This window comes from Podarcis melisellensis, assembly GCF_964234715.1.
Source record: "Podarcis melisellensis genome assembly, chromosome: 5".
Classification (NCBI taxonomy): Eukaryota; Metazoa; Chordata; class Lepidosauria; order Squamata; family Lacertidae; genus Podarcis; species Podarcis melisellensis.
In genome coordinates, this window is record NC_138537.1 from 22,209,047 (window position 1) to 22,222,475 (window position 13,429).

General features: G+C 45.0%; 1 protein-coding gene across 10 annotated transcripts in view; it reads left to right on the forward strand.

Annotated features, from left to right (window-relative positions):
* Positions 1-13,429, forward strand: part of PLCH1 (phospholipase C eta 1) — a 140,428-nt gene that overhangs the window by 78,735 nt on the left and 48,264 nt on the right. For all 10 annotated transcript variants that reach the window (XM_081910686.1, XM_081910679.1, XM_081910677.1 and 7 more), the window contains 2 exons: positions 476-646; positions 12,461-12,554. In XM_081910686.1, the coding sequence (XP_081766812.1) occupies positions 476-646; positions 12,461-12,554 (265 nt within the window). The remainder of the gene's footprint in view (positions 1-475; positions 647-12,460; positions 12,555-13,429) is intronic.

Here is a 13,429-nt window from a genome sequence, read left to right on the forward strand (position 1 = left end):
TGACTAATGTAGCTGAGTCCTCAGATAAGACCCCTAGGTTTGTTATAGTTTTGTCTGATGTGTGAATTTCAAGCCACGCTTATGGTCATTTTATGCATTCAGAGGCTGCTGTAGCACAAAGAAAGGTATGAAATGGAGTGCCAATAGGGTAGAAAACAAAAGCAAATAAGCAGCTCTAAGTATGGTTTGCCTGTGGTGTGTTTGGAAGCTCAAACTGTGGTTTGGAATTCTAAATGATGGTTATACAATGGATGGAGAACCTTTTCCCCTCCAGATTTTGTCAGACTCCAGGCTGCATCTCCAACCAGTTTGGCCAGTGGTCAGGGTTGATGGGAGTTGTATAGCAACATCTGGAGGGTCCCAGGTCTAAATTAAGTCTGAATTGAGTCACATGGGTATTCACAATTATCTTTTCCTACTGTGAACAGCCTGCCATGCTACCCAGCATACATAATTGGTTATGCTTGTTCCTCAGGAGGCTGACACCGATGAGAACCAGGGAACCTTGACCTTTGAAGAGTTTTCTGTGTTTTACAAGATGATGTCATTAAGGCGCGACCTCTACTTACTGCTTTTGAGCTACAGCGACAAGAAAGACCACCTCACTGTCGAGGAATTTGCTCAGTTTCTGAAAGTGGAACAAAAGGTAGGAAAACCAAGAAATAAATGTAGATTCCGTCTTTACATTCACGCGCGTCAAAATGTCTTCTTCTGTCTCAATGTCCAACCTTGAAGGCTTTTGAGATGGAGAAAGTGAAGTCAGCCGTATAAGGAAGAAATAATTTTGCATTCATTTGTCTTGAAAATATTTACCAATTATTCTCCCTTGTGTTTGGACCCGTTGACAAATATTGATATTGACAGTCTATAAATTGTTGATTGGTTCTATATGGTCTTTATTGTCCTGCTTTTGTTATATGATGCCCTGGGAATCTTGTGCCCTATACATTTGTTAAATAAATGGGCGCAAGTGCCCTTTTCTGGATCTTGAGCAATTAAATGTCCTCTAGCAGGCAAAAACATGAGCTGCCAGGTAAGGATTTGCAATTCTTACCTGTCAGCAAATTTAGTTTAGCTGAGTGAAGGAGTCCCCTGTGCTGGAAAAATATCTTTTGCCCCAAACATATTTCTATAGCACAGAGGAAGGTATACCGTATTTTTCCATGTATAAGACGACCCCTATTTTTGGGAGCCCTCAAAAGTTGTTGAGCTTCTTTTGTAAGTTCACTGCTTTTGCTGATGAAACTGGTGCCGTAATACACCGCATACTGGCACTCACCAAATACAGGTGAGCGGGTAAGCAGCCCCCTCCCTGACATTTACCTGCTACCTCCATGGCACCAGCCCTCGCTTACTTAGCATATTAACCCGTGTATAAGACGGCCCTCAATTTATCACAAAAAATATATTCAGAAAAAAGAGGTTGTCTTATACCTGGAAAAACGGTACTTTTCAAAGGCTGGGACCTTTGAGGGATCCAGTAAGGCAGACTGTGGACTTCATCAATATGTGTGTGGGCCACGGGCAGAAGACACTGCCCACACCTGTTGTAAATAATTGGTTTTTTGTTTCACTGCTGCTCCCGGCTTCTGCTTGTCATCTGTTGTTCATTACCAATACATTTGTCAGCTGTCAGGCGCCCAGCCTCTCTGCCCTCTCCCCATCGCAATTCCGTAGGTGCTTTTGGAGTGAACTCATGCAAGGCAGTCGTATTGTTTCCATTACTTCACCTTGGATCAGTGGCTTTGAGAAACACCTGCCATCCATTCAAAGGACCGCGTGCATTGTCAGCATTATGACCTCCCTTCTGGAGACAAGGAGGGGTTCCAGTGGGATGGGCAGCTCACTGAGCCTTGACCTGCTGCCAATGAGTAACAGAAGATGTGTGAGAAACACAGAGGCGAGGGTAATGAGATGTCGCTGGGGCCTGAAGGCTGCTGCTCACTGACCAGTTGAAGTTAGTCCAGTACAGAGCTATGCAGCCAAGGTGCACAGACTCCATTTTAGGCATTTATTTTTTGCCCAAGCCCTGGGGCCAACCATGCAGGGCCACCACAGCCTTTTGGCTTGAGGGCAGGGAAAACATGCCGTGCCATCTCCGGAAGAGGAAAGAAATTAAAGCACCTTGCAGAGTTTCCAAAAAATAGACCAGAGGAAATTAATACAGTGGTACCACCTCGGGTTACGGACACTTTAGGTTACACGTTTTCAGGTTGCGCACCGTGATGAACCTGGAAGTACCAGAAGGGTTACTTCTGGGTTTTGGTCCCACGCATGTGCAAAAACACCAAATTGTGACCCATGCATGCGCAGACGCGGCTCTGTAGGTTGTGAACGTGCCTCCCACACGAATCACGTTCGCAACCCGAGGTTCCACTGTATTTCATCCAGCAGAGTTTTACTGCTACTGAAGGTAAATGAGCATAATGGTCACAAATCCAATACATTCAGGATTGGCACAGTCCATAAAAAATCCAGTTGCAGCACTTACAATAGAACTTACAATGCTTATAATAAGTCTAAACCTTAAGACTATAGCATACAGAACAGAATCCAGAACAAAGAGACAGAAGGAGAAAGGGAGTGAAACCTATTATAGTCAGCACGACCTTGACAACAAGATAACATAATCAGTTTAAACCAGCTGTACTCAGCTTCTCAGAAGGAATAATCCAAACAAGAACTCTCTGCCTGTTTCCTTCACATAGAAAGAAAAACTTTCCAGAACACTCTTGAATTAAGCAGAATGGGAACAATCTCTACATATCAGATCAATACTTTCTGTACTAAGAAATGCAAACTGACAAAACAGTCTATTTTGCAGTATATAGTTGTTGCATATTTCATAGGATCATAGTTGGAAGGGACCCTGAGGATCATCTAGTCCAACCCCCTGCAATGCAGGAATATGTAGCTGTCCCAAACGGGGATCAAACCAGAAACCTTTGCATTATCAGCATCATGCTCTAACCAGCTGAGTTATCCAGGTTTGCTGCCATGAAGCAGCATTAATAAGTAAGGAAGAACCCTGCTGGATCAGGTCCAAGGCCCATATAGTCCAGCATCCTTCCCTGATTCCCTCTCTGATTAAAAACAAGTAATAAGTATATTTATTTTGTTTGCAAGTATCCTGTGGAACTTTCACCACTCTAGGAGTTGGGTTGGTTCATGATAAAATCATTATTGCACTTTTCCTTGAAGGAGTTCAAGGTGGTGTCCATGGCTCCCCTTTTTCACCCTTTTCTCCTCATAAAAACCCTGTGAGGTAGGTTAACTGAGAGAATTAGTGACTGCCCCAAGGTCACCCAATGAGCTTAATGGCTGAGTGGGGATTTGAACCCCTGGTCTCTAAGGTCTCCATCCAACACTAACCATTACTACAGAATACGGACGGACTCTCTTTTATCACCCATACTTATCACGGTATAATATTTCTACAACACTTTATTTGATGATCACAGCACTGTATAAAAGAATACATAAAATACTTCCAAAAGAGAAAAAAATCTTAAGCCAGCCTCCCCCAACCTGGTGCCTTCTTGATGTTTCGGCCTAGAAAACTCATCAGCTTCAAGCAGTAAAGCCAAGGACTGTGATACTGTCAGGAAAAGCTAGAATAATAATAATAATAATAATAATAATAATAATAATAATAATAATAATAATGATGATGATGATGTGGTACCTCAGGTTACATACACTTCAGGTTACATACACTTCAGGTTACAGACTCCGTTAACCCAGAAATATTGCCTCAGGTTAAGAACTTTGCTTCAGGATGAGAACAAAAATTGTGCTCCAGCGGCGCGGTGGCAGCAGGAGGCCCCATTAGCTAAAGTGGTGCTTCAGGTTAAGAACAGTTTCAGGTTAAGAACGGACCTCCGGAACGAATTAAGTACTTAATCTGAGGTACCACTGTATAATGGAAAGCTTTCCCTTCCATTTTCGTTTAATTTTTGTTTAACCACAGTTTTTCCTTTTGTCTAAACAAACAAACTGTAGTTAAAGTTAACTCTGGTTTGTTTGAAACAAGTTAACTTTAAATTGCCACATTTTGACTCTGGGCAGAAATGCCCAGGGCACTGTCTGGTCTTATTTTTGTTGGATGACCGTCACTTTATAGGACCCAAGGATGTTTACATGGTACTTTGTCAAATCTAACTAGGCCTCGGTCCAGTATACCTGAAGGAGCATCTCCACCCCCATCATTCTACCCGGACACTGAGGTCCAGCATCAAGGGCCTTTCGGCAGTTCCCTCGCTGTGAGAAGGAACCAGGCAGAGGGCCTTCTCGGTAGTGGCACCCGCCCTGTGGAACGCCCTCCCACCAGATGTCAAAGAGAAAAATAACTACCAAACTTTTAGAAGGCATCTGAAGGCAGTCCTATTTAGGGAAGCTTTTAATGTTTGATGCATTACTGTATTTTAATATTTTGTTGGAAGCCACCCAGAGTGGTTGGGGAAGCCCAGCGAGATGGGCGGGGTATAAATATTAAATTATTATTATTATTATTATTATTATTATTATTATTATTATTATTATTATTAACTAGCTGGGTAACTACAAGAGAGAAATTCTTTCTCCAACCATGCAGTGTGTCTCCATGGTTGTGGATTGCCCTCCCAGCACCAAATTTGATGTCTCTTCAGCACAAGACAAAAACCACTCCTTGGTACAAAACTCCCCATCCCTTTTCATTATACTTTGCATTGCTTTAACTCTGAGAATTTCTTTTTGCTACTTTGTCTTCTGCCTTACTTTTTGTGTCTGTGCAGTGTTTTGTTTTTCCACTCTTTGCTTTAAAGTGATTTGCTTTGGTTTTATAGTTGTGTTTTTGCTGCATCATAATTGCATTTTATTATAACTCTGATGGATTTGTTCTGTTTTGTATGCTGCCTAGCTACTGTTAAAAGGCAGTTTATGCACTGAATGAATGAATGAATGTGGCAGCTGGTTGGATTCCCAGATTTAGATTATATTCCTTCTAGTCTTCCCTCTTTAACCTTGCTGTACTTCATACCTATTCCCTCTGCACAGATTAAGAAACTCTGAAGTCCCTAGTTCCTTACATCTTGGACCAAATACTGCTTTTTCTGGGGGATAATTTTACTCCTGCAGGTCTGATCACCATGTGGATTAAACCAAGATAATTCAGATTACCTTCAGCACCTGAGAAATGCTGAGCTTATTATTTAACTATGTCTGTAGTGTATATATGCAATGCTCTGGAAACCAATAGGCTTTGACATCCATACTAATCTCATGAGCTGAACTGTAAGTGATAAGTACAGCTTGACTTCGCTGGGAGAATTGAATCTGTAGAAATGACTAGATATTGAAAATGTTGGGTTCTGATCCAGCTACACTGCAGTGCTGTTGAGCCCCATTGATTTCCATGGGAAGTGTTATACTCCTCTTTCCACAGAAATCAGTAGAATTTAAATATGCTTCATTTTGACTAAATTTTGCTGAGTCCTTGTAAGATTTTCAATTTATTAAATTAGCACCCTCTTAATTGCAGTAATTGGGATGCGGGTGGCGCTGTGGGTTAAACCACAGAGCCTAGGACTTGCCGATCAGAAGGTTGGCAGTTCAAATCCCCGCGACGGGGTGAGCTCCCATTGCTCGGTCCCTGCTCCTGCCCACCTAGCAGTTCAAAAGCACGTCAAAGTGCAAGTAGATAAATAGGTACCGCTCTGGCGGGAAGGTAAACGGCGTTTCCGTGCACTGCTCTGGTTCACCAGAAGCCGCTTTGTAATGCTGGCCACATGACCCAGAAGCTGTACGCCGGCTCCCTCGGCCAATAAAGCGAGATGAGCGCCGCAACCCCAGAGTCGGTCACGACTGGACCTAATGGTCAGGGGTTCCTTTACCTTTAATTGCGGTATGCATATATATTAAAAATATAGCACGCCCCCCCAAGGTCTGAGGGACAGTGGACCGGCCCCTGCTGAAAAAGTTTGCTGACCCCTGTATTAAATGATGTGATGAACCATTTTATTATATTATGAACCTGAACCATGTTTCAGTGTTGCTAGGTACTTGAATTTAGAACCACTGTGCCCAATTAAAGTAAATTATGCAGTCCTTATCCATTACTTCAGTGTTTCCCAACCGGTGTTCCGCGGCACACTAGTGTGCCGCCGGACGTTGCCTAGTGTGCCGTGGGAGGGAGGCGGGCGAGTCGGGCTAATCCTCCGACGAGCTCCACCTCCAGACCCATTGCTCAAATCCTTTAACCCAGGAGGGCGGGGAGGGGGGGGGGAGAAAGAGAAAAAAGAAAGGGTGGGAAAAAAGAAGGGGAAGAGAAAATATTTTTTTAAAAAAAGGAAAGAGAGGGAAAAAAGCGAGGGATGGAGGAAGGGGAATAAACAGAAGGGGAGGACAATGAAGAGGGGCGGGGCTTGGCAGGCAGCAGATAACTGGGGAGGGGGGCGCGGCTGGCTGCGGCTCAAGGCAGGAAGGGAGGAGCTGCCTCGCGGAGAGTCTTGGGCTGCAGAGATTTCCCGTTCAGGAGCGCGGGAGGCCACGCCGTGGATGGGAATCTCCTCCTCCTCTTCCTCCTCCTCCTCCAGGAGAGAGGGTGGTCCGCCCCACCGAGTCGGGCGTGCTCAAGCGTGGGAGCCTATAGTTAGAGCTCAGCTCCTTTTCTTGCCTTCCCCGCCCCCCCACGGAGCACATTTTCCTCGCCCCCCCAACCCCCGCATGTAGAATAGAAGCCCTCCAGCCTCCACGGTGCACAAACTCTCCCCTCTGCAACGAAGCACTTTGTTGCATATCTTTGGTGAGGTTTTTAGGCAGTCTTTGTGCACCTTAAATCAGCGCTAATTGCGCCTGGACGCAGTATTTACTTCCGAGTAGGCCCCCTCCCCCCCCCCGGTAGCACCTGACGTTGCTATTCGTATCATCAGGTTTGTTTGTTGATAATTTAATTGTTTTAAAAGCATCATGCTAAAGAGCTCTCTCTCACCCCCAGACCCTTGGGCAAAACAGAAACACACACATACACAAACACAGAGATTGAGCCCTGCAGGTTTTATGAAATGAATGGATTCTGAATGCCTGTTTCAGTGGCTTGTCCGCCTTAGGCTGCTGGGCCAGACACCTGTTACACGGTGCAGTCCGTAAGCTGTGAGCGCTGCTACCTGCCGGCGAGACCACGTAACGACAGTCTTGAAAGACCTACATTGGCTCCCAGTACCTTTCCGAGCACAATTCAAAGTGTTGGTGCTGACCTTTAAAGCCCTAAGCGGTTTCGGTCCAGTATACCTGAAGTAGCGTCTCCGCCACCATCGTTCAGCCCAGACACTGAGATCCAGTGCCAAGGGCCTTCTGGCAATTCCCTCACTGTGAAAAGTGAGGTTACAGGGAACCAGGCAGAGGGCCTTCTCAGTAGTGGCACCCGCCCTGTGGAATGCCCTCCCATCAGACATCAAAGAGATAACCATTACCTTCTATGCTGTTACTATTTTTTTTTATTTTTTTTTACATAAGTAAAAAGTGACCTTTCCCCATCTGGCATGGTGGTGTGCCTCGAGATTTTTTTCATGAAACAAGTGTGCCTTTGCCCAAAAAAGGTTGGGAAACACTGCATTACTTCACCGTTGACCTCAGTACACTCCTGTTGCATACCAAATGGCAGACAGCATATTCCCCACTACTGAAAAACTGTAGCTGTTCCCCACTCATCAAGGATTACAATGCAGGACATTAAGGGGCAGATCTGAAGATTAGCAGCTCTTATCATAGGTGCCGACTCCATGGGGCCTGAGGGGGCCCGAGCCCCCTCAAAAATTCGTTTGGGGGGCTCTGCCCCCTCAATAATTTAAGAAAATTATTAGTTATATTATGCTTTGTAAAATCACAAAATTATGTTGGTATTTTTTATTTTCCTTGTTTGACAATAGTTACCTTTTAAAATACATTCAGTAATGAGTTAAAACAAAGCCACTCCCGATCTAGAGAGGGGGTGGGGTTGCGGGCTCTCGACCCATCAACAATCTCGCGGGGCTGGCGTCAGCCCCGCGAGAAGCGGGGATTCCCCCTAGCTCATTAATATTCACTGCCCACGGCGGCAGCCAATCGGCTGCCGCAAAGGGCGGGCCCTCACAGGTTCACTTAAGGTCGGGGCAGCCTGGGGCTCGCCCCTTTCGTTCCCCCAGCAGCTGCGGTTTGGAGGTCTTGGGCCCCCCCCAATATTTTTTATAAGTCGGTATGGGCCCCCGCCCCCCCAATATTTTTTATAAGTCGGCGCCCCTGGCTCTTATCATAGATCAAGCTGATCTTGAATTCTGACAAGACAGGCGCTGTGTGTTGTGTGGTTCCTGTGTCTGATAAGTTGGCCAATTGCCGGCCCTGGATAGGGATTGCACTCTCCTGAATTGATCATAAACTGCTTGACCACAGTAGTTTAGACCAGGGGTCAGCAACCTTTTTCAGCAGGGGACCGGTCCACTGTTCCTCAGACCATGTGGGGGGCCGGACTATATTTTGGAGGGGGGGGAAATGAACGAATTCCTATGCCCCACAAATAACCCAGAGATGCATTTTAAATAAAAGGACACATTCTACTCATGTAAAAACACACTGACCATCCACGGGCTGCATTTAGAAGGCGATTGGGCCGCATCTGGCCCCCAGGCCTTGGGTTGCCTACCCCTGGTTTAGACACTGTTGACTTGAAGATTGGATTCCTTCCCTTGTAGATACTGCAGAATGCTGAAGCACATTTATTGACGAGTGAAAAGGCTTGTTCATATCTCAGTTGATTAAGCCAGAATATTGCTGTCCAAGTTGTTCCAAAAGCACACACCTTATAGAGTCATTTGTACCCTGCCCCCTTTATTGTTTTTGCTGAGAAACAGGTTGCAAATTTGACAAACAAATACCTAAACCACAAAGATAAAACAGTGCATCAAAGTTTGGGCACAGATTTGGAGATGATGGTGTCTTTGAGAAACTATTGCTAAAAACCCCCACTAATCTTAGAGTCTTAAAAAAGAAGAAGAAACTCTACTCTATCCTTTAGTGGTGGATATTTTTACTACATATCTCCCGGGCAATCTGATTTTGAAATGTTAATTATCTTTTTCATTGATATGCTATGTGTACAAATATGCTAATAAAAGTATGAATAGTAACCATTCTAGAGGGTATTTCTAGGGAATCTGTTTTAAGTAATTCAAATGTAGATGAGAACATGAAATTTCTTTTCCAGCAGGAAACAAATGAAATCAAAGCACAAAGAAAAAGATAATGAATATTATAAATGAGGTCAATTTTGGATTGCCAAGGTTTAGTGAGACAAAATTTGAATGAAAAGAATCTGGAGAAGCATTGACAACTCCCCCTCCCCTCGTCATGGTTATGTGACGAATATTATACACTGCATTAAAATGCCATTGAAATCCAGCTGGGATAATAGTTCCCTCTAGAGTGTGTATTATGCTGTAAAATCACACATGTTCTTAATGGTTCTCACTGTTGCTCCTGTCTTGTCTATGACACCTTAACTGTGTAGTGCTTGGAAGAATCAAGGATTCAGCGAATGTCCTGAAATCTTCCCCTGGTACAATGTTTCGTGTATCCTCTAGTGAAAACACAGGTCTTCCTTACAGCGAGATTTCCCCATTAATTTGAGTTCTGTGGAGTTTCCTTCACCATTGAATGGAATGAGGGAGTCCTCTGTGGAGGTGCTCCAACACACTGGAGCTCTCATGCCCTTCAGGAAAAGTTTGGCCAAGTCAACCAACTCTATAGACATGCTGGGTTCCATATAGCCGTTGCATTGACTGTCAGTTCATTTCCAGGCTCGGTTCAAGGTGCTAGTGTTGCAAAGCCTTAAATGACTTAGGCCCTAACTATCTGAAAGAATAGTTTCTTCTGGGAGTCTAGTGCGCAGTCTGGGAGTCATTTTGGACTCACAACTGTCCATTGAGGCGCAGGTCAATTCTGTGTCCAGGGCAGCTGTTAGGCTGAGACCCTACCTGCCCGCAGTGGTGCATTTTCCAGTTATCTCTCGCTTGGACTACTGCAACACGCTCTACGTGGAGCTACCTTTGAAGATGACCTGGAATCTACAACTAATCCAGAATACGGCAGCTAGACTGGTGACTGGGAGTGGCCACCGAGACCACATAACACCGGTCTTGAAAGACCTACATTTCCAAGCACAATTCAAAGTGTTGGTGCTGACCTTTAAAGCCCTAAACAGCCTTGGACCAGTAGACCTGAAGGAGCATCTCCACCCCCATCGTTCTTCCCTGACACTGAGGTCCAGCTCCGAGGGCCTTCTGGCGGTTCCCTCAGTGCATGAAGCCAAGTTACAGGGAACCAGGCAGAAGGCCTTCTCAGTAGTGGCGCCTGCCCTGTGGAACACCCTCCCACCAGATGTCAAAGAGAAAAACAACTACCAGACTTTTAGAAGACATCTGAAGGCAGCCCTGTTTAGGGAAGCTTTTAATGTTTGACAGACTATTGTATTTTAATATTTTGTTGGAAGCCGCCCAGAGTGGCTCGGGAAACCCAGCCAGATGGGTGGGGTATAAATAATAAATATTATTATTATTCTCCACGGACCCTCTTGGGTGTTTAAGATCAACAGAGGGGGCCTCTTGGTAGCTCCACTGCCCTCAGAAGTTTGAAGATGGTGGCCCAGAATCAGGCATTCTCTGTGGCAGTGCCTATGTTGTAAAATACCCTCTGCACCTTCCTCATACGGTTCCCACTGCACACAGAAGATGCACCTCTTTGACACCCGAGATATGTGTTTTCATGGAGCCTGCTTATTCCTGCAGCTGTAATTTGGTCTAATTGCTTTTAATATTTAATTTTAAATTGCTGTAACCCTCCCCGGGGCCAGGTGGTAGAGGCTGGGCAATAAATAATGCTAATATAGGGAAATTAAGTTGATCGTATGTGGTAGCCAGAAGGCCTTATTTCTCAAGAGAGAATCTATGTTTTTAGATTGTTGAGGATGAAATTGAGGAGGGAGGATTAAATGGTAGAGCCTGGAGGGGAGGGCATGTGACTTTAGCTGCTGAAGAATGCTCTGTCAGAGCAGGACAGTGTGCAATCTCTACTTTGTGGTGGCCATGTTTGGTATGTGCATGGCTGCTCTGCTATATTTCTAATAAAGGCAGAACAGCCAGTGGTGGTTTGTGTGTTCACATGCACATCGCATATGGCCATTGTGTAGTCCTAGCCTTTCAGTCATCGCTGACTACAGTCCCCCTGTAATTTCAGATCTGCCTGTGGGTTCTTTTTGGCTGGAAAATCTTAGAACTGCTGCTTTAAAAGGACTACCCGCCACAGTCTTGGTTGGCTGGTATAGCAAGGCCCCATACACAGACTGATGTCGTATTTGTATTTGTTGTCAGCCTCAGGTGGTAGACATTACTCATTATCTGTTGGCCTGCCCCTTATATAGAGACCCAAGAGATCACTTTTACACAAGCTAGAAGGTACACCTCAGCAGAAATGGCTCAGTTTCTTTTGAGTGACGACAATAGCTTCGTAGTACACAGAGTGGCGGGGGGGGGGGAGGAAGTTAGATAAAATCTCTACAAATTGTTTTGGGGATTTGGAAGCTTAATCTGAAATCAAGCTAGATTTAAGCTTGCTGGTGTCTCTGGTAATTTCTCTCTTACATCATGGATGTTTGGTTATATTATGGATGCATGTTCCGTGTTACTTTATTAATACTATTGCTACAACTTTGTCATGGCCTTTGGCTGGAACAATAAACTTATCAACTAAAGAACTAAAAGGACTGGTGAGTGGGGAGTGAGAGTAAGGGATGTTTCACATGCTTTGATTTCCAGAAAGTGTCCTTAAATTGGCACAAGACAGTCTCTCTCTCTTTCCCTCCAACCCACATGTTATGGCAGAACAGGGCAGGGGGAGGGAAAACAGTTCAAACTGTTAAAATGGTTGTCCTTGTGAATCAGTAGCCCAGCCTTTTCCCACCACCACAAGTGCATCTGGAAGCATGTATTTTATTGCTCTGCAGTAAATTGAAGCTCCCCACTTTGCGAGTGTGAATTTTGTTGATATACCACCAGAAAGCAACATGTAGCCACTTCTTCAGCAGTGGAAAGAAGAGTGATTTGGCCCCTAAGATATAATATTGAACCAGGACTGAAAGCTTGGCCCAGACAGCTCTTCTGCTCTGACAGATATAGCTCTAGTTGTGATCACCAATTCTCCATAGTGTTCATCTTTAGAAAGATAGCCAGGATGCTTATGGGGGAGGGGGAAAGGGCTAATGTACCCACAAGAATCCCCAGCTCTCTAAAAGGTCGTTGAAGAATATTTTTACTGACAGTTGCATTCATGGTTGGCTGCGTGCTGAGTATGACCAAGGGATTTCCAACGAGATTCTGAGTCTGGCAGTCAGTTTTGGCATGTTGGTCACATACTCCGCAGGATCAGAAATGTATCATTGCTGTCTTTGGTGCAGATGAGCAATGTGACGACTGAGTATTGTCTGGACATCATAAGGAAATTTGAGGTTTCGGAAGAAAACAAGACCAAAAATGTTCTGGGGATAGAAGGTAACATCTTTCAGATTTTCCCTGTTTACTTAAATGGCATTTTATATTGCTTTCATGCAGCAGTGTTTTCTCTGTGGCAAAGGTTTGGTATGAGATTTATGTGTGAGAGCAACCAACTATTATAAGGATTGCCAACGTGGCCTTCCCTCGGGCACTCAGGGTCTTCTCCCCCTTTTTAAATTAGACTTGAGAGAAGCATTCGGTTTTTGCCAGTAAAAATGATTGTGGTGTATGCTCAGCACCCACAAGCGTTTCTCTAGCTTGACGTAGGAAAAGAACAATAAAAGATAAAAGTGTGCCCATTGGCCCCCAAAGGTTGCTGACCCCAAAACTGTTCCATAATTCAATCCCAGTGATACTTCCAATGGCTCTTCTAATTTTTCATTCCCACCACCCATTCCAAATACTGTTAGGTCTACACTCTTAGGCAGAAGTAGGGTTTGTTGAGTGCACCACTCATCTGGATGGGAAATTGCTCACATAGACAGCGGCCGCACATGCAGTTTGCCTTTCCAGTCCCAGTGTGGTGTAGTGGTTAAGAGCGGTAGACTCGTAATCTGGGTAACCGGGTTCGCTTCCCCGCTCCTCCACATGCAGCTGCTGGGTGACCTTGGTCCAGTCACACTTCTCTGAAGTCTCTCAGCCCCACTCACCTCACAGAGTGTTTGTTGTGGGGGAGGAAGGGAAAGGAGATTGTTAGCCGCTTTGAGACTCCTTAAAGGTAAAGGTAAAGGTACCCCTGACCGTACGGGCCAGTCTTGACAGACTCTGGGGTTGTGCGCCCATCTCACTTAAGAGGCCAGGGGCCAGCGCTGTCCGGAGACACTTCCGGGTCACGTGGCCAGCGTGACATTGCTGCTCTGGCGAGCCAGAGC